General features: G+C 38.0%; 1 protein-coding gene across 3 annotated transcripts in view; it reads right to left on the bottom strand.

Moving 5' to 3' along the window:
• Positions 1 to 2,191: 2,191 nt before the first annotated feature.
• LOC126237274 (neither inactivation nor afterpotential protein C) overlaps positions 2,192 to 22,579 on the bottom strand; it is a 383,219-nt gene continuing 362,831 nt past the window's right edge. For all 3 annotated transcript variants that reach the window (XM_049947204.1, XM_049947206.1, XM_049947205.1), the window contains exons 27-28: positions 15,447 to 15,558; positions 2,192 to 3,607 (exon numbers count right to left, since the gene is read on the bottom strand). In XM_049947204.1, the coding sequence (XP_049803161.1) occupies positions 3,275 to 3,607; positions 15,447 to 15,558 (445 nt within the window). In that variant the 3' untranslated portion in view covers positions 2,192 to 3,274. The remainder of the gene's footprint in view (positions 3,608 to 15,446; positions 15,559 to 22,579) is intronic.

Genomic DNA, 22,579 nt, shown 5'->3' with positions numbered 1-22,579 from the left:
GAAATGCTGAGTACTATACCTTCCATGATTTCCAGAAGCATAAGAAGGTACAAGGAAACTGGAGACTATGCATGATTAGGATCAATAAGAGTAATATCAGCAAAAGATGACCACTTCTTCCAACTTCAGTTTCACTACAACCATCACACCAGCACCACTGAAGCACAAAATTGACTCCACCAAATTGAAGGGGGTCACTATTAGTGAGCGAATCATCCAAAGAAGACCTGCTAAAGGTCTGGAACTTACCAAGAGTATCACACAGCTTGCCTATGTTTAGCAAAGGAGTATCGTGGCTGGAAAGTACAACAGTGGGAGCAAATGTTGACCACAAATGAGTCATGATTTGGCCTGCAATCAGCTGACAGTAAAGAGATGATCTGGAGAAAGCCTCAGGTACAGTACACCCCCTTGCATATTCTCATCCAGAGTGGCTTTTTAGGTTGGTGTTCTGGTGGTATGAGCAGCAATCAGTAGGTCTGCAAGGGTGGATTTGGTCTTCTTGGAGAGTGGGAGCCTTACTGCACATTGGTATATGGAAAAAATCTTTTAGGAGCATGGTGTGCCTTTCACTCCTCTTATTGATGATGGCTTTAGACTAATGCATGAGGGCTGCAAGATCCCCTCACTTCTAAACTGACACTTCTATTGCTCAGCTTAGCTGCGAGTCCATAGAGGGTGGTATATGTGATGTACAATATAACTGGTCAGCATTTCCACCCAGAATTTGCGAGTGTAAGTCGGACCTTCCTTGATCCGCCTTGGTGGGTTGTGCCATCAGATTTCCTCCTACCTGTACACAGTACAGCTCTTGTAAATGTTGTCCCATGCAGATTCTTCATTGGCGCATTGGACGTCTCTGTCGGTGGAAGCTAATTATCTGAAATTGCTGTCAATCAACTTTGGGGTATCTATTTACTCGAAATTAACATTCAGAATGCCGTAATCTCACTTTTATTCCTATTAGATCAATAATGAAACACTCATGTCACAAACTAATCATAACCAAGAGCATGGCTACCATCGAACAAGACAGGAAGAGCTCTTAACGCTGACTGTCAACTTTGGTGCACAGTCCGTATCTCTTACTAGTTTCATCACAGTTCATGGATTTCCGATCAAGTTCGTACTTATTAAGATATGCATTTGTTAAGGAACAGGTGTGCATTTTAACGAGGCAAAATTATGATAAATAGTTTTAAACATCCAGAGGCTCCTCCTAGTATCCATGTTGTCATAAATGACTTTAATTATTAAATATAAATAAACAAAATCAGTGACTTTGGCGCCAAGATGGCAGTATTTCCCGTCATGTATATTTCCCAGGCTGATGCTTGTTCCTACGGTCCAGCGCCGAGCCCCACCCCACTGCGTGCAACATATGGTCGCTTCGTCACCTAGCCAGCCAGCGTGGGAAATGCTCTCCGACTCATGGCCGTCTACGGACTACAGCACTTACTCACTATCGTGAATACATCAATAAGAGACAATAATTTATTAAAACTGGTAAAAATGTCTTCCTCACGTAAGAGGCACCTTACATGGTGCACACCCATGTTGTGAAAACTGTGCTAGAGTTACTAGATGATGTGGTGATTCATACTTTGACTTGGCCTGCTCAAACCCCTGATTTGAATCCTGTTGAGCATGTATGGGATCAGCTGGGAAGAAGGGCCCATCAACACTCTTCAGAGACCCTACAGGACCTACAGAGACCTTTCTGAAATATAGGAGTTTTATCCTCTAGAGGATGTTGGAGCATTATTCAGGAGCATATGTGAAAGATTGGATGATGTGATTGGTGCCAGAGGAGGTAATACACACTGCTGAAGTTGTGAAGACAGGTCTGTGAAGTTAAATGTGAAGTGTAGAAAACCAAAGCAGAGGTGCACAACCTAAATGAGGCCCCTCAAAATTTGCTTGATGCATGAATCCATTCATGTTACTGCTGCATCTCTTGTTTAATTTGTTTTTGATCATCCTTTTTTTCATTGTTAGACATCCACATAGGGCTAAGAAACAATATTTTACCATGAAATAGATTAGTGTCATAAAAATGACTGAAATTTAAAATAAAAAAATTATTTATTTATTTATTTTTGTTAAGAAACTGAAGTGCTGGATTTTTTGTGCCCATCAATTCATAATGATGTCCTCAGTGAAATAATAATAAAGGCCAGTGACAGCAATAGCAGTTTTATGACTCATGTATTTTTGTTTTTTTTTTGTTTTTAATAAACATAACATGATAACAACTCAAGCTGGCTTTTGACCATATTGAAGGCATCTTTAGATTCTATATGTAATCGGGGCATTTGGTGATTAATGGTGCAGTGTCTGAAATAAGGTCTCCTTAACTTAAAATTGGCTATTATTACTTACACATACATACAACTTTATACAGTACACATGTACACACTCCTACACCACCATTCATTTTCTTTTTAATTTATACTGAAGAATTTAGTGTAATTCATTGCTTTAGTGTTGGTAGTAACTGACTCTTTCATTATTACATTGTAAACAAGTAGAGGCGAGTATATGAAAAAATCATAAAAATCAAAGTACAAATACATTCCTACAGCTCCAAGTATATTTTTCAAATGAAAGAAGTTAGCAGTTACTTTCCATTGTGATGAGCTTCTTGGTATTGCACTGTACATAAACAGTCTCTTCAGGCTCACTGTCTAACTTTTTCTTTCATACATGCATACACACACATGAAAATGATAAAACTAGCTACTCTGATATTTCACATAGAAGAAACATATTTTTTTTAGTACAGATCTTTTAATGTGACATTCCTGACATAGTATTTTCTCATTAATACATCAGTAATTTGAAAGAGCTAAGCTAGAATTAAAGGGGTAAATGTAAAACATTTTTTATTTAATGTTTTAAAAATAAAGATTTAATGATCTGTCAGAAAGAAACATTGTACTACTTAAAGAAAACTCATGAGAGGGGAGAAGATTCTACTATATCAAAAGACAAGTGGAAAATCTGTGATGCTACTTGATAATGAAGATGCTGCTTATTTAAAAAAAAAAAAATAAATACACATGGAGACCAGTTTTGCTCATGGGAATGTTACAGTCTTTGTATACCGACAAAATTTGATGAAGTATTTTGAAAGTGAACACAGACTATGCCACTTATCTCCATCATAATTCTGCAGCCTTTATTTATTATTTCTGTTGTGGGGTGTTTTCTTCCATTCCAGGATTTTATTTTCTCTAAATAGCAGTAACTGATATTTCTTTCGAAATTTTGTTTATAGGTCAGCTACCTGCCCTTGGATAACAATACCTGGGGCTAGTTCTGTCATTGTATCTGGGGATGTTTCATTTCTGTTAGAGAAATTAGTTTCAGGTGATTTTTTTCTTTGATATGGACTTTGCAAGCCAGGTGTTTCAGAACCAAAACTTGGTGTAGGACTTGGAGACCTGTTTCTATTTAGATCATGTGGAGAACTATTAAATACAACATTGTTTCTCCTTGGTGATGAAAAATTAGCATTTTCTTCATTGTACATTTGACTATGGCCATATGACGCTCCATCCCGCTTCAGAGATGCTCGCTTATAATTTGTCTTCCTCAACATTGCCTGCAAAATATAAAAATGCACATTAACAATATTTTTACAGCTATATAATGCATATGTGTCATACTTAACACAATCTTTGCATTTGAAAAAATAATGTGAACTTAACAAAAACCATTATTGATGCAGTAAACTAGATGTATTTAGTGATAATTTAAAATAATAAAGACAACCATGTCTCTAAGATCATCAAACATACTCAAACATTTCTGTGTTGTTTTCTTAGATGGGACATCTATTTATTGCCAGACCTATAATTCCTGATTCTCTTCATAGTACTATGTAAAGTCAGGTGTAATCTTGATTTTCTTGTCCTTCATAGGTAACAATGGTCATGTATTATATAATTTTTGAGAACCTGAAGTGAAATACTGAACAACCTGTAAGACTGTGATCTTCAGGCAAAGAATGTAATAGCCTATGATGTGCATCATACAGTAAGTTCTTAATGGTAGCTAGTAAACTGTTGAAATGCCCTTGAAAATGTGTAAAGTGCTTGATTGTAAACTAATTAAGCATTATCATCAGCTGTCACTTTTCCATACACTGTTGTCTTCAGCAGTAAACATCCATGGTGTTCCTGCATATTTTCTTATACCATCTGTATCATCCTTTCTTTAGACTGGCTTCTTATTTCTTATCTCTTGGAATCTACAAAATTATATCTATAGTCAATTACCATACATTTGCTTGGCTTCTGTCCAACTGTATTTTATTTTCATTGCAGTAAAAAGTAACTGTTATACCAATCTTTAGCCATCACTGTTCTACAAATTCATTAGTGTTACATTAACCTGATTAACTAATTCAGAGCACTTCAACCTCTCAAAAACGGAAATATATTTTTGCCGCAAATGATGGGTTTTCAGAAGTTTTACTGAATGGTAGTTAGTGCTGCCATTTGTAATAGATTGCAAAGAGAATTTTTGTAAAAGAAGCTCTGTTGTTGGATGAAAACAAGTGCCATAACATTGAAATTATAGATCAATATCAATTGATGAAACACTTCCAGGTAATTCAGATGGATCCTGGCTGCTACTGAGAGATGATTTCGTAATGTGATTATGATTATGCTATGAAAATTATTGAATTTTAACATGAAACACTTGTTAGGGCAGCTCCAGAGGGTTTTCAATTTAAAAGAGTTCAAATTTTTAACATTCATAGCACACCACATCTGGACTATACTGAGACTACATCCTCGAAGTTGTCACTACTCAGCATGCACAGAATAATGGCTGACCATAAATGGTATTATATGAACCAGCATCCTGTTGGTTTAGGGGATTTATGTCAGTGAAAAAATAAACTTTTGATATTGATAGGCCGTTGCTGCAGAAAACTTGGGAGTGTATCCACATTAAAAGTATTCCATCATCTTGAGCCATTAACACATTCATTGGACTCTAAAACAGCTGTAAAAATGTATTATGGCTTCACAAATCAATGCTTAAATCAGTATAATCTAATGGCATTTTCATCCAGAACCCCTGAAAGCACCAGCCACAGTGGTTACGAAGTGCTATGCAATATAATATAATTGTGAATTTATCAGGGTATGCACCATAATTGTATATTTTTTAAGGTCCTTTGATGAAACTAAACCTATCACTGAATGAAAATAACAATGTTCAGAAAGTAGCTCATTAATAAAATTCACTCTCATTATTTATTCTGAAACAGACTTTGCTGGAAGATGATGACAAGCAAATCTTGTTCTTTTTTCAACAACTCACTCTTCTGGAAGCTGGAGAGCTTTGTATTAATTGCCAGGAAACTCAATGCTATCAATTTTATGTTGAAATTCAATAAAAACACACACATATGCAGGCATTAAATTTATCTGTACATCTGAACAATCCATTCAATGGCAAACTCTACCATTTGTAATGGTTGCATAGTGATGGACAGAAATCAGAATAATGTGCAGAATATATCTTCTGAGATCTTTTGTTGAATGGAGTATATGACTTGTGGAGTTGTCAGTTTTGCACATTGAAGAAATTACTATGTTACTCAAGACTGCTAAAAAAGAGAGAGAATGAAAGATGCTCACAGTTGTCAGGTTCAACATTGGCATATAGGTAATAGGTAGCTCTTATAACATCAGACACATCCTCAAACAAGTATAGGAAGGTTTCTTTCAAAGAAATGGAGTGGAAGATGGCTGAGCATAGTGTGATCTGGTTCTTGTCTTGGGAATGCACCTTAACAGCAGAAGTCTACTGTTGTCTTCTTGTTCTTCTTGTTAAAGTGTCCAACACTTCTGTTTTGTCATGGAAACACATATGAGGGTAGTACACAGAACTTGACCATAATTGATCAGGTTTGTGTGATGAAGAATCATACTGTCAACCAAGCACATCTTTACATATTATCTGTGTTATGTAGAAGGTCAATGAATATTTCTTTTTCTTCATAATATTGCCTATTTCATGCATAAAACATCATTTTTGCAGCTTTGTTGATATGGTGAAGAATTTTGCAACACTCCTTGTAACACATTTCTAAATCTTGATCATAGCTAGTCCTCTGATTAAATAAAGGTCTCTCTTCCTACTACAAGATACTTTGATCCCAGATGTTAATGGCCATTTTTCTTGGCTTCCATTAAACATGTCCTTGACTTGTAAAAAATTACTGCATTCATAATGTTGTAATATATATTTTAGGAAATAGTTAAATTTCTTGTATGCTTTATGCTCTTAGTATACTTCTTCCCAAACACTTTTATCCAGGTGTTGCCCACACTTTCTCTCAATTTCTGCTGTAATTGTTCCTGACACTTCATCAACAAGAACTGGCTTCATAACTTTGAAAGTATAGTTTTAGGAAAGCATTAAATTTCTCTCCTTTGTTCATCCTGTAAAGTCTCTTTGAATAGTGTAACCAAGTCAGCAATTATGATTCTGTGTAATTTTACTGTGCCCTTCTTAACTAAACCTGATTGATGGGGATGCTTTATTGTTGTCATTTGAACACCATGGTTAAATAAACCATTTATTATGAGGCCCACACTAGTTTCATGAAACACAGTTGAAATTAGAAGTAAATGATCAATCACTGTTTCACTAAGTCCTTCTAGTCTTGTTGGTTATATTACTGTAAGAAAGAAACCAAAGTTGGAAAGCTGGACTTAGGATAAGTTACACTTAGGGTAATTAAGTGTCCTCTATCAGTAATATCTGAATTTAAATTAATCTGAAATCTCCACATACAATAGCTTCCTAATTATTTCTGCTAATTCTTATTAGAATTGATTCTAATTGATTATTGAAAGCAACTTGCAACAGGTCACAAAGCCACAAGTTTGGAATTATGTCTTGTGCACTTGAAGTAGTTTCATGAACACGGAGTACTGTCTATATTCACAGGGTTACGGGGAACCAAACATATAGGAGCAGATGTAAGACAAGATGTAAGATAAATGATACAGAAAAATGCTCTATCTACACAGTCTGGAAAATTCAGAACAACTCCACCTGTGATGAAAGTCATGGCTATGGCTTTTTGGACTCCAATGGATGTGCCTCTGTGTGTTAGGAGATAAGCTGTGATTGCAGACTGTGGGATACTGGTGAAGTTATAGGCAAGCGGTTCACAGACATATAACTTGAACTTCTCTTAACATACACTGTTGAGACAAATGATTCCACTGCAAGGTTGAATGATGCCTGCTGTTGTTGTAGGCACATGTCATGTTAATGAAAGTATCTAAGCAGAGCAGAAACAGATGGGAAATCTTTCTAGAGATGATATGAGCTGAAAATGAGGAAACCCACTGAAATAAATGACATTGACAAAGGGCATACTGTTATGGCCTAGCAACTGGGATCAAGCACATCAGAAATGACAAAAATTGGTCAGCTGTTCAAATACTTCTGTTGTTACCATCCACAGAAAGTTGTTGAAGGATTGTGAAACCATGAGTAGATGACAAGGTGCTGGCCATTCATGACTCATCACAGAATGTGAAGATTGGATGCTCACCAACTTGTAACAAAGATGGTGGATTCCATCCAGCTGTTATGTTTTTTTTTCCATCCAAAATTTTTATTTTTTGAAAATATCTTTGATAGTGTTATTTTTAGTACACATGCACAGTACCTGAAAACCTAAAATATTGCCACAGTGTGTTTATGACTTAACTTCATTGTTTATTACATTACTTTGTCTAGCAGAAGTTAACTTGCTAATTATTTAACATAAAAACCCTGCTAATTACAGTCTCCAGTAATTTTAGAACCTTGTTATCATTGTTCATATGTAAACATATGCCCAATAACTAACATCCTGATGAAGTAAATCAAAAATAAATATAAATAAGAAAGAAATAATTGTACAGTTAATGTTGAAAATGTGATTGTAACTTTTGCACTCATTTTGTTTCAGAGTAATTAGTGTTCATAGTTAAAACTTTGTTACTGAAATAGAATCCCATTTTTCAACAAGCTAACCAGCATAATTTAATATAAATTATCGTTGTATCTGAAAGTCCTCAGTCAAACAAACCTTGTTCTATTATTAAATTATTCAGAAATAGAAATCTTTAATTGTAACTAACGAAGGTACAGCAAGGAACAACAGCTGAATGTTTTAATTGTTGCAAACTTATAAAAGAAACATTTAAGAAGCCATTATAGTCAGTCTGTGGGAGGTTATGAAGTGTGCAAGATTGGTGTCCACCAATAAGGAGAAATGTACTACAGAAGAGTTGCCACAAATTACAGCTCTTACAATGTGCCAATCAAACAAATGTCGAACAAGAAACATCTAACTTCTCCAACCCATTCACTGTCAAAGAGTTGGAAGATGCCATAAAAAAGAGTAAGACAGGCAAGGCAGCTGGACGAGATGATATGCGTATGGAGCAGATTCATCACTTTGCAAACCTTACCAAGCGATGGATTCCACAGCTCTTCAATAATTGCCTGGAACCATGCCAAATCCCTAAAATCTGGAGGAAGACTGAAGTTGTTGCTGTTCTGAAACCTGGAAAGCAGCCAATAGACCCAGAGAACTTCAGGCCAATATCACTTCTGTGCCATCTTTACAAGGTTTTTGAAAGACTGTTATTGAACTGCATAACACTACTGGTCAAACTTCTTCTCATCCCAGAGCAAGCTGGATTTAGGCCACGAAAGAACTCCTGTACACAGACCCTTAACCTGACACAGCACATACAAGATGATTTTCAGCTCGGAAATATCATTGGAGTGGCCTTTGTCGATCTCTCTTCAGTCTATGACATTGTACAACATCAAATCATCCTAAGGAAGATTTATGACCTTACCATGGACTTCAGGCTTACGCAAATCATTGCCACCCTGTTGCAGAATTGACATTTCTTTGTAGAATTTCAAGGCAGGCAGAGCAGATGGAAAATACAAAGGAATGGGCTCCTGCAACGCAGTGTCTTAGCACCAATGCTGTTTAATGTCTACACCAATGACTAAGCACTTCCTCTCCACACAAGAAGCTTCCTACATGCAGATGACCTAGCATTGACAACTCAGGATAAGAACTCTGAGACTGTAGAAGAAAATCTCACTGCTGCTCTGAAGATTCTCTCAGCCAAGGTTCCATTGCGAAATTGCCTACTGTGCAAGGTGACTGGTTCTGGATGGAGTGCCCACCCCCTGACAGTAAGAACAACTGCCCTGGCAACTGCCCTCCACTGCCAAATATGCCGCTTCAGTGTTGTACAATTCTGCACATGGAAAAAAAGTGGAGACTGCCCTGAATGAAACCTGCAGGCTGATCATAGACTGTCTGAAGCCGATGCCAATACAGTTGTATACACTTGCCCATGGTCTAGGGGTAGTGTCTTTGATTCATAATCAAAAACGTCTTCGGTCCCGGGTTCAATCCCCGCCACTGCCTAAATTTTGATAAATAATCAGCATTGGCGGCCGAAGACTTCCGGCGTAAGAAGTCAGCCTCATTCTGCCAACGGCCTTGTCAAAGAGGGCGGAGGAGCGGATAGAGGTTCAGGGCACACTCTTGTCCTAGGGGTGGGAAATTGCCCCTAAAGGCGGAAGAATCAGCAATGATCAATGACATGAGGATGCAGAAGGCAATGGAAACCACTGCATTAAAGACACGTAACGTGTATCCACAGGACATGTGGCCTGTAATTGAAGAAGTGTCATGATGATCTCTCCATTGGCAAAAGATTCCGGGATAGTCCCCCATTTGGATCTCCGGGAGGGGACTGCCAAGGGGGAGGTTACCATGAGAAAAAATTGAATAATCAATGAAAGGATAACGTTCTACGAGTCGGGGCGTGGAATGTCAGAAGCTTGAACGTGGTAGGGAAACTAGAAAATCTGAAAAGAGAAATGCAAAGGCTCAATCTAGATATAGTAGGGGTCAGTGAAGTGAAGTGGAAAGAAGACAAGGATTTCTGGTCAGATGAGTATCGGGTAATATCAACAGCAGCAGAAAATGGTATAACAGGTGTAGGATTCGTTATGAATAGGAAGGTAGGGCAGAGGGTGTGTTATTGTGAACAGTTCAGTGACCGGGTTGTTCTAATCAGAATCGACAGCAGACCAACACCGACAACGATAGTTCAGGTATACATGCCAACGTCGCAAGCTGAAGATGAACAGATAGAGAAAGTGTATGAGGATATTTAAAGGGTAATGCAGTACGTAAAGGGGGATGAAAATCTAATAGTCATGGGCGACTGGAATGCAGTTGTAGGGGAAGGAGTAGAAGAAAAGGTTACAGAAGAATATGCGCTTGGGACAAGGAATGAAAGAGGAGAAAGACTAATTGATTTCTGTAACAAGTTTCAGCTAGTAATAGCGAATACCCTGTTGAAGAATCACAGGAGGAGGAGGTATACTTGGAAAAGGCCGGGAGATACGGGAAGATTTCAATTAGATTACATCATGGTCAGACAGAGATTCCAAAATCAGATACTGGATTGTAAGGCGTACCCAGGAGCAGATATAGACTCAGATCACAATATAGTAGTGATGAAGAGTAGGCTGAAGTTCAAGACATTAGTCAGGAAGAATCAATACGCAAAGAAGTGGGATACGGAAGTACTAAGGAATGACGAGATACGTTTGAAGTTCTCTAACGCTATAGATACAGCAGTAAGGAATAGCGCAGTAGGCAGTACAGTTGAAGAGGAATGGACATCTCTAAAAAGGGCCATCACGGAAGTTGGGATGGAAAACATAGGTACAAAGAAGGTAGCTGCAAAGAAACCATGGGTAACAGAAGAAATACTTCAGCTGATTGATGAAAGGAGGAAGTACAAACATGTTCCGGGAAAATCAGGAATACAGAAATACAAGTCGTTGAGGAATGAAATAAATAGGAAGTGCAGGGAAGCTAAGACAAAATGGCTGCAGGAAAAATGCAAAGACATCGAAAAAGATGTGATTGTCGGAAGGACAGACTCAGCATACAGGAAAGTCAAAACAACCTTTGGTGACATTAAAAGCAATGGTGGTAAAATTCAGAGTGCAATGGGAATTCCACTGTTAAATGCAGAGGAGAGAGCAGATAGGTGGAAAGAATACATTGAAAGCCTCTATGAGGGTGAAGATTTGTCTGATGTGATAGAAGAAGAAACAGGAGTCGATTTAGAAGAGATAGGGGATCCAGTATTAGAATCGGAATTTAAAAGAGCTTTGGAGGACTTACGGTCAAATAAGGCAGAAGGGATAGATAACATTCCATCAGAATTTCTAAAATCATTGGGGGAAGTGGCAACAAAACGACTATTCCCGTTGGTGTGTAGAATATATGAGTCTGGCGACATACCATCTGATTTTCGGAAAAGCATCATCCACACAATTCTGAAGACAGCAAGAGCTGACAAGTGCGAGAATTATCGCACAATCAGCTTAACAGCTCATGCATCGACCCTGCTTACAAGAATAATATACAGAAGAATGGAAAAGAAAATTGAGAATGCGCTAGGTGACGATGAGTTTGGCTTTAGGAAAAGTAAAGGGACGAGAGAGACAATTCTGACATTACGGCTAATAATGGAAGCAAGGCTAAAGACAAATCAAGACACTTTCATAGGATTTGTCGACCTGGAAAAAGCGTTCGACAATATAAAATGGTGCAAGCTGTTCGAGATTCTGAAAAAAGTAGGGGTAAGCTATAGGGAGGGACGGGTCATATACAATATGTACAACAACCAAGAGGGAATAATAAGAGTGGACGATCAAGAACAAAGTGCTCGTATTAAGAAGGGTGTAAGACAAGGCTGTAGCCTTTCACCCCTACTCTTCAATCTGTACATTGAGGAAGCAATGATGGAAATAAACGAAAGGTTCAGGATTGGAATTAAAATACAAGGTGAAAGGATATCAATGATACAATTCGCTGATGACATTGCTATCCTGAGTGAAAGTGAAGAAGAATTAAATGATCTGCTGAACGGAATGAACAGTCTAATGAGTACACAGTATGGTTTGAGAGTAAATCGGAGAAAGACGAAGGTAATGAGAAGTAGTAGAAATGAGAACAGCGAGAAACTTAACATCAGGATTGATGGCCACGAAGTCAATGAAGTTAAGGAATTCTGCTACCTAGGCAGTAAAATAACCAATGACGGATGGAGCAAGGAGGACATCAAAAGCAGACTTGCTATGGCAAAAAAAGGCATTTCTGGCCAAGAGAAGTCTACTAATATCAAATACCGGCCTTAATTTGAGGAGAAATTTCTGAGAATGTACGTCTGGGGTACAGCATTGTATGGTAGTGAAACATGGACTGTGGGAAAACTGGAACAGAAGAGAATCGAAGCATTTGAGATGTGGTGCTATAGACGAATGTTGAAAATTAGGTGGACTGATAAGGTAAGGAATGAGGAGGTTCTACGCAGAATCGGACAGGAAAGGAATATGTGGAAAACACTGATAAGGAGAAGGGACAGGATGATAGGACATCTGCTAAGACATGAGGGAATGACTTCCATGGTACTAGAGGGAGCTGTAGAGGGCAAAAACTGTAGAGGAAGACAGAGATTGGAATACATGAAGCAAATAATTGAGGACGTAGGTTGCAAGTGCTACTTTGAGATGAAGAGGTTAGCACAGGAAAGGAATTCGCGGCGGGCCGCATCAAACCAGTCAGTAGACTGATGACAAAAAAAAAAAAAAAAATAAAAAACACTTGCAGGTATAGCCCCACCCGATATTAGACATGAGATAGCTGCTAGCAACGAGAGGCAAAAGGTCTGCAATAACCCAGTCCATCCCTCCCATGAACATCAGCCACCACCACCTCAACTGAAGTCCAGGAAGAAATTTCTACAGTCTTCCATTCCAATTGACAGAGACCAAAGTATATCCAGGGTTGAACTGTGGAAAAAAAGACATCCTGTCCATCCAGAGCAAGACGTAATTGAAGAAACACTGCCACCTGGTCGCCAGGAAGGATGGTGCACATGGAAGTCCTTGAACAGACTGCGCTACAGTGTTGCAAGAATGAAGGACATCTTGAAGAAATGGGGCATTGCATAAGGCAGAGAGTGTGGAGATGAACAAACTACAAGCCATCTCCTGAAGTGTCGTCTCTGCCCATACTCTTGTACAGGACTGGAACTGGCTTTGACTTATGCAACATGGTCAATGTTGCCAAATACTGGACACAGCTAGTGTAAATGTGTTTATTATGTAAAAATTGATTTCTTACTCCTGTATATATTATGTCAATATTGATTTCTTACTATTGTGTGTATTATGTAAATACTGATTTCTTACCCTTTTCTCCCCTATGTGTTCATTTTATTACATTTATATGTCTTTGAATACAAAGATGTATATTTTTAAATCAGCACAGCCTGTGTCCTGGCACTTCTGACACGAATAAATAATAGTGACTATTTTTAAAGATTGACTGTGAACTTGCAATTAATCTCAAAACTGTTTTACCTTCAATAATGCTCTCTGCAAGTTGTGACAATAATATTGGACTGTGAACTGTGTTGTTTCCATATTATACTTACTGTGCACATAATTTTTCATGCTGATATGACTGTTACACTTCAAGGACAGAGTAATTAGGAAATATGTTAATGATGTATGAGCTACGTATAAAGTTTGGTTTCAGTTCAGTGTGAGGTTGAACAATCACATTACATGACATCAACCAAGTGCAGTATGTGATTACTATTTATCTATTCATAAATTAAAGAAAATAAGAATTGATCGATCCATAAACAATAGAACACTTAACATCAAAAAGCAATTAAAGTGTTTGGACTGTAAACTAATGTGGACCACTTCATTAAAAATAGCCTACTCTAGGCAATCACTTTTCAGCCAGATTTGATGGAAGTGCAGCTATCACAGGCATTTTAGCACAGGTAAATACAATTATGTTACACACACTGTAAAGCAGGATACACAATGATCTGTGGCAGATATGATGAGCAAATACAATGCTGGTGTGGGCAGAATTGTTTCAGAACACACAATTTAGTTCCACAGCAGAAGATCCTTACATATTTCCATGTAGACCCAATGACATTGTCAGTTAAAATTGCCATGGGGTTGGATCATTGATATTGAACTACAGAACAATGTAAAAATGTCACCTGGTCAGATGAATCACATTTCTTGTTACATTAGCCTGCTTGTGGTGTCCAGATATGCCATCATCCACAGTGTGATGGATGCAGGCTGGTAGGGGCAGTGTTCTGTTGTGGGGAAACATTCACCTGGGCATTCATGGGACCTGTGATTGTAATCAAAGGTGCCGTGGCAGCTGTAGACTTTGAACACCATTGTGGACTACCTGCACTCTTTCATGCTTGATTTCTTCTCTGACTGCAGTGGCATCTTCCAGCAGAGTTGTTATCCATCTCTCATGAGTCTGGAACCATGCTACAGTGATTTGAGGAGCATCATAGTGAACTCATTTTGATGTCTTGGCCATAAAAATGGCCTGATTTGAACCCAATCAAATACATTTGGAACACTATTGAGGGCCAACTTTTTGTGCACAAAGCTACAGGTCAACATTACAGGAAGTGCAGACATCTGATACTACGTACCTCCAGAAACCTAGCAAGGACTTCTCAAATCTGTGGAATGCAGGAATGCTACTGTACTGCATGTGATTAAGCAGCTGATCCAGGTGATCATACTGTTTTGGCTTTTCAGTGTGTGTATTACTGCTGCTCAATAATTTCACACAATATTTGGGCAATTGCACAAGTGAACTGATGTAATACATTTTGGATAAGGTTAAGAATATACTTATCACCACTGTATCATATTACTCCATTAATCTCTTCTCTTTGAACCTTAGATGAGATGCTTACTGACACAGAAATTCACCAGAAATGTGAATGCAGAAGATAAATTCACATGTATTCAATGCATGTCTCAGGGCTTGATGTAGTAGTGGTATAAATGTTTTGACAAATTTGGTGACTATGAAAATAACAAACACTTAAGCATCTTCAAGTTATTTATGAACTATACGGTAGCTTGGAAATCCTCCACTGTTACTCTGATTTTCAACAAAATGAACATGATGCTTTACCTCCAGAAATAACTGCAAGGAAAAGTGACAAAAATGAGAGCAGTTGTTTTCTGAAACTACATGTCAGCTTTAGCTTGTACACCAGCAACATTTTTAGTTTTTAGTATTTGTCATCTATGAGTAAGATTAAATGTTAACAGATTTGTAAATACTGATTTCACTACAGATGCATAACTCTTATATTGAGCAGAGAGGAACAAATCAACATGGGCCTTAACTGTACCAGTATAGAGAACCTCTCCATCCTCATAGTCAGAGGATGTCAATAATCTAACATTCTTTTTAAAATAGCTATATCCTACATGACTCTTACCTGAAAGTTGAATGGTGGCTCATCTGTGTCTTCAGCATTACTTTGCCTTCTTCCTCTCATTTCCATTTCAGCAATTGGGTTACTGCGACGTACTCCAGTTGTGTGGCCAAACCTTTAGGTGCAAATAATGAACTGAAATCTCATCTCAATAAACATTCTGCTTTTGAAGTAAAATGTTGAGTCATAAACATATGTTTCCTTTTGTTAATAATGGACTTAAAAGATGCAGTGTAAAAGAAAGCACAAAATATCACATAAATAAAGGCTAGTGTTGTGATAGTAAATCTTTGTTATTATGCATATAGCTGAAGTAGTTGACTTATATGTGATGTAGGTAGTGATTCATTCTAGGAGTTATACAACATCAACCATCAAATCTGTTCAGTGAGTTAATGAATAGTTTAGTTTATAGGTGAATGTGAATGTTCAGTTTGCCTGTAAAAAGTAGCCAAGAACTTCATAGAAACGAATGAAATGGTAAGTAAGGAGGACAAATATTTCTCTATAATTGTGTATAGGTTCAAATGTTCAGAAATTTTATAGACACTGCTATTACAATATTACCACATCACATTTAGTAAGTTTTTACAATGTAAGTATACAAAAACAGGTGCCATGCAATCTTACAGGTTAAAGTAATGTGTAATATGGCAAGCAAGTTAGACATTATGAATCATGTGACACCACATCCTAGTGGCTAAATCAATAGCAGATTTTGCATATTTTTGAAATGTAGATTAATGATTTCTTTGTCTAAACTACATTGTCCAGAACAAAAACATCAGTAATTCTAAAAGTTAGTAGTATGTTTAGTTGGCACAGTCAAGTTCAAAATTATGTTGTAAACTAATACCTATATGCATGTCTTCTTTGATTTTGAATTTTTCTTTCAAAAAATAACTATGCAGTTTAACTATATCCTAAAAGAGTAAGCTGTGTAAATGTTAGAAACAAAAAGGACACTATATTTAACAAGATACTTAACCAAATATATTTTGTATTGTTAAATAACCTGTAAAAATCAATTTTCACATAAAAACCTGTATTTTCTAGCAATCTAAACAATGTAAAAATTTGTAGCTGTATCTGTAATCAAATGATATCCACAAAATAATGAAAAGTCAAAAGTTGTAATTGTAAATGAAATACTAAATGAATCCAACAATACTCCTTAACTTTTTTAATTGTTGCAATCATAAAAGCAAGAGCTGCAAAGACATTTATAATTGTTGTAGTCATTGATTCTCATGAAAAATTAGGTCAAAATTCATGGCATTAAAACTTGTATTTTTGTCATGTCTTTCAAAGTTTTATGAATCTAAATTTTATTTTGTGCAAGGACATGACTGTGATAAATGACAGAAAAAGTTAACTGCAAGCTTGGTGCATCTACATTATTTGAGGAATCTATTCACACTATTAATTTTTCAAGCCAGCAATCTGCAGACAAAGACCCGAGGACTTCATGGAGGACAATACTAAAAATCAGATGAATATATATGATTTCAGCTTAAATATGTCTTCCACTTTATTAAAATTAACAAAATGTGACACATACCTGTAAAAATAGGATTTGTCACTTGCATTACAAATTTAAAATTTTGAATAAATTAGTAGTCACATAACAAGTGTAATATCACAGGTGGAGGCAACTACGTAGGAAACTATTGCAAGTACACTATAAACCATTATATTTCTGTTTATTTCATACATCTCTGTAGTGTTGTGAGAATTAAATTGTGGTAACACTCCTGGATTTTCTTTTGTAAGAAAAAACTTTGGAAACAGAGTTCAGCATTTCTGCTTTCACTTTGCTAGCCCCAGTTTCAGTTCCTTGTCTCATCATGAGTGTCTGGATACTAATTTTAGTGCCACTAGCAGCATTTACTAACACAAGTACAAAGATTTATATGTTCAGTAAATTACACACATCAAAAAAAGTTTCGCATCACCCCGGTTCCCAGAACTCCTGAAGATAGACATTGACTGTGGATATTGTATCACAGATACAGTCCTTTTGACTGTTCAGAGATGTCACTAAATGGGCCCAAAGATGTAAAAAACCATGCATGAGCAGCACCAATTAGACAGAGGGGGTCTGACAGCCGATCAGTTCGTCATTTTACCAGGCACGAGGTACGTAGCTCGTGTTATCTGTAGTTCAACCATGCGTAGATGGTCAATACTGTGGTTCGATCACATCTGCATTGTTACTTTGTGCCACGAAGGGCTCCCAACAAGGGAAGTGTCCAGGCACCTCGGAGTGAACTAAAGGAATGTTGTTCGGACATTGAGGAGATACAGAGAGAAAAGAACTGTTGATGATATGCCTCGCTCAGGCTGTCCAAGGGCTACTACTGTAATGGATGACTGCTACCTACAGATTATGGCTCAGAGGAACCCTGACAGCAATGTCACCATATTGTGTGATGCTTTTTGTGCAGCCACAGGACATTGTGTTATGATTCAAACTGTGCACATTAGGCTGCATGATGCACAACTTCACTCCCAACGTCTATGGTGAGGTCCATCTGTGCAGACATATGCTCCTGGTGGTCATGCAAGGTGCCGTACAGCTGTACGATATGTGGATGCCATCCTCCAGCTAATAGTGCAACCATATCAGCAGCATATTGCAAGGCATTCATCTTCATGGATGACAATTCACACCCCCATCGTGCACATCTTATGAATGACTTACTTCAGGATAATAAAATTGCTTGACTAAAGTGGCCAGCACGTTCTCCAGACATTGAACCCTATCGAATATGCCTGGCAAGGATTGAAAAGGGCTGTTATGGATGACATGACCCACCCACCACTCTGGGGGATATACATTGAATCACCATTGAGGAGTGGGACAATCTGGACCAACAGTGCCTTGATGAACTTGTGGATAGTATGCCACAATAAATACAGGCATGCATCAGTGCAAGAGGACGTACTATTGGGTATTGCAGGTACCAGTGTATACAGCAATCTGGACCACCACCTCTGAAGGTTTCACTGTATGGTGGTACAACATGCAATGTGTGCTTTTCATGAGCAATAAAAACGGTGGAAATTATGTTTATGTTGATCTCTATTTCAATTTTCTGTACAAGTTCCGGAGCTCTTGGAACCAAGGTGATGCAAAACTTTTTGATGTGTGTAGATTAAAGAAAGCAGTAGTGTTATATCTCAGTGAGGAACCTGAAACTTTTGGAACAGTACAGGAGCATGTAGAGGAACTCAAGTTTAAATGAGTAATCAACTACACACTGGATAGTAGAACAGTTCATGATGGACAGGGCACTTCATGGTATACAGTCACTGTAAAGAAACTTCTAAAGAAACAGACACTACTGCATAATAGGAATGAAACAAAATATAGGGCTCTAGATAGAAAGAGATGCTGAATGAAATATGTTTGGGTGTCAAGAGAGCAATGCATGAAGACTTCAATGACTACTGCAACAGAATATTGTCAAATGGCATTCCTCAAAACCCAAACAATTTCTGGTCATACACAAAAGCTGTTAGTCGCACCAAAGGTAGATCCAGTCACTCATGGAGGGGACAGGAATGAAATTGAGGGTGGCAAAGCAAAAACAGAAATGCTTAACTTTGTTTCCAAATGTTCCTTTACAAAGGAAAACAGGAAAACATCCCTAATTTAATTCTTGTACCACTGCGAAGATGAGTGATGTAATGAAATAAGTGTTAGTGTAGGTAGCATTGATAAACAGTTGCAATCATTAAAACTAAACAAATTTCCAGAGCCAGAAGGTATCTGTCCCAGACTCTATGCTGAATTTCTAGATGAGTCAGCCCCATTTTTAACTACACTGAAGCACCAAAGAAACTGGTACAGGCATGCATATTCAAATATAGAGATATGTAAACAGGCAGACGATGGCACTGTGGTCGGCAACATCTATGTAAGATAACAAGTGCCTGGCATAGTTGTTATATGTGTTACTGCTGCTACAATGGCAGTTTATCGAGATTTAAGTGAGTTTGAACATGGCATTACAGTCAACATGCGAGTGATGGGAGACAGTATCTCCGAGGTAGCGATGAAATGGGGATTTTCCCATACGATCATGAGTGTACTGTGAATATCAGGAATCCATTAAAACATCAAATTTCTAACATCACTGTGGGTGGAAAAAGATCCTGGAAGAAAGGGACCAATAACAAATGAAGAGGATCATTCAACATGACAGAAGTGCAACCCTACTGCACACTGCTGCAGATTTCAGTGCTGGGCCATCAACAAGTATCAGCGTGAGAACCATTCAACAAAACATGACTGATATGGGCTTTCCGAGCTGGAAGCCCACTTATGTACCCTTGGTGACTGCTCAACACAAAGCTTTATGCCTTGCCTGGGCCCATCAGCATTGACATTGGACTGTTGATCACTGGACGCATGTTGCATGGTCGGCTGAGTCTCATTTCAAATTATATCGAGTTGATGGATGTGTACGGGTATGGAGACAACCTCTCAAATCCATGGACCCTGAATGTTAGCAGGGTATGTTCAAGCTGGTGGAGACTCTGTAATGGTGTGGGGCATGTGCAGTTGGACTGACATGGGTCCTCTGACACATATAGATATGATGCTGATAGGTGACACATACATAAGCATTGTGTCTGATCACCTGCAGCCATTCATGTCCACTGTGCATTCTGACAGCTTTGAAAGAGGCACAGCTACCCAGGATATGTTTCTATAGGTAATGGGCAGGTTACAACCTTTTCAGTTATATTGTCATAATAAAATGCAATGACACGACTGGAGCAGTCTTTAGTTGTGATGTTATTTCTCTCTCTCTCTCTATTTTATTTTTAATTAATTAATTATTTAATTTTTTAAATAAATGAAGATTCTTACAGACTAACTCTGGTATTCTGTATGTTGAGATAGATGGATGCATCTGTTTGTTCTAGCCTTAGGCAACATATTGTTGTTGTGAAGAAGCACATATCACCCTTCAAATAAACAAGGTAATTGTGTCAAAGTTTTATTTATTAATTATAAATACAATGGATCACAAACTAAATGCTTTGATTCCATTCCATTATCAGAGATGCAGCAACAGTAGATAAATGATTAAAAGGAGTGAACATTTTAAAAACTTAAATTAAATTCTATTGCCCCGTATTTTTGGCACCAGGAAAGATCAGATCCTGACCAGATGTTTTCTGCCAAGAGGAAAGGGACAGTATTGAAGTCTAATTGCTTTTATGCAGAACAGGAATCCAGAACCCAACAATGTGGAATATGACAAGTTATAGGTAAAACAGCTGGCAGACTTCATTTCATCAGTAGGATACTGGGAAACTGGTGTCAACTTTGCAAAGGAGACCGCTTACAAAACTCTTGAGAGTCTCAGAGTTGTTGACAGTTTGTAGAGACTAAAACTGTATCCCAAAAACCAGGGTAGGGCCAACCACACGTGACTTCAGAAGAGAAGACTGTTATTTGGCTGTAAGGACATGATAATACTGCCTTAGTACTGCCCGGCAACTGGCATGTTAGCTCGCAGCATCCACTGGACATGTCATATTGAGACAAACAAGGTGTATAAGGCTTTGGCGGAGTGGTCTTTATTGTCAGAGACCTGTTGTATGTCTACCTTTGACACATCTTCACAGAAGTGACATCTAGAGTGGAGTCATCAACATGCCACCTGACTGGATGGCTGAAGAGTGGGACAGTGTTGTTTTCACAGATAAGTACCAATTTAGTGTGGAGAGAGGTTCTTGATGAACTCGCATCTGGAAGGAAAGTGGAACACAATTTTGGGAGCCAAATATTGTGGAAAGAGACTGATATTGGAAAGGATCCCTAATGGTGTAGGCATGGATTATGTTTACCAAGCAAACCCCTCTTCGTGAAATTATATGGGTGAATGAGCAGAGTTTAGCTGCTGTCAGTTATCAGACAAGATCTTGGGTCCCTATCTGTGGTTTTTGTAAGGTGCTGTGGACCCAGACTTCCTATTGATGGACGATAATGCTCGACCTCATAGAGAAAGGGTGGTTGATATTTTCTTGGAAATGGCAGATATTTTGTGCGTGGTGTGTCCTGCACACTCTCCCAATTTGAAACCCATAGAGCATGTTTGTCATGCCCTAGGGTGATGGCTTACATCATGTCAGCATCCACCAAACCCTCTACAAGAGGAGAGCTCTGCAGGAAGAATGCCTCAAGATTTGCCTCAAGACGAGGCCAATGACATCATTCACAGCATACCCAATTGTTGTCAGGCCTGTATTGCTGGTGGAGGTGGTGACAGCCCATACTGAGCACATTAACCGGTTGTTGGAATGTATCTGCAAATCTCGTAAGTAAGAAAAAATGAAGAAAATTTTTGTCTACCATTATGCATGTTGCAGTTGTTTACTTTATGTATTCTTTACAATGTTTCTGCTTTACTGTCACCTGTTTATTGTTTTGTGGCAAAATAAATGCAATCTTGCAATATTTCTGTTTGTTGCTTCAATTTTGGACACAAGTGTATATGTAGGTTTTTCATTTATAGAATTAAGATAAATTTGTGTTCTTGGTGTCTCAGTCAATTGTGATCAGAGGTGGCAATAGTGCCTGGGAAACATTAAAAAAATACTTGGTTGGATATCCTACATCAACATGGCAATACACATCTGTAAACTGGGAAAAGTAATAAAGCCTTGACACTTAAGTCTAGCAGTGAGTCCAGCTCAGCATAAGTTTATGGATTAGTAGCCACAGTAATTAAAAATGGTGGAAACTAATGCTCAAGTCTGAGATAATGGCACTTATGATCAGATGCAGTGGAAGACTAACCATGAATGTGGTGATGTCTCATGAGAAGAGGAGGGAGGGGAAAAGTGCGAATAAAAGTATGATAATGAAATGGGCTCAACGTGAGATATACCACAAAAAAGGGAAAATGATTTTAAAATGAGGTAACAAATGAGAACTCTTTAAGATTGTTACATGATTGTAACAAGCATTGCATTTGACCAGTAATATGTCCAATTTACACTGAGGTGTCAAAAGTCATAGGATACTTACTAATATAATGTTAGTCTTTTTCCTGGCCTATTGCAGCAACTGGCTGTGGCTCAACAAGTCATTGGAAGTCCCCTGCAGAAATATT

Source organism: Schistocerca nitens, chromosome 2 (assembly GCF_023898315.1).
Source record: "Schistocerca nitens isolate TAMUIC-IGC-003100 chromosome 2, iqSchNite1.1, whole genome shotgun sequence".
NCBI lineage: Eukaryota > Metazoa > Arthropoda > Insecta > Orthoptera > Acrididae > Schistocerca > Schistocerca nitens.
Note: the sequence above shows the minus strand (reverse complement) of the source record. Positions and strands in the feature narration are given on the sequence as shown.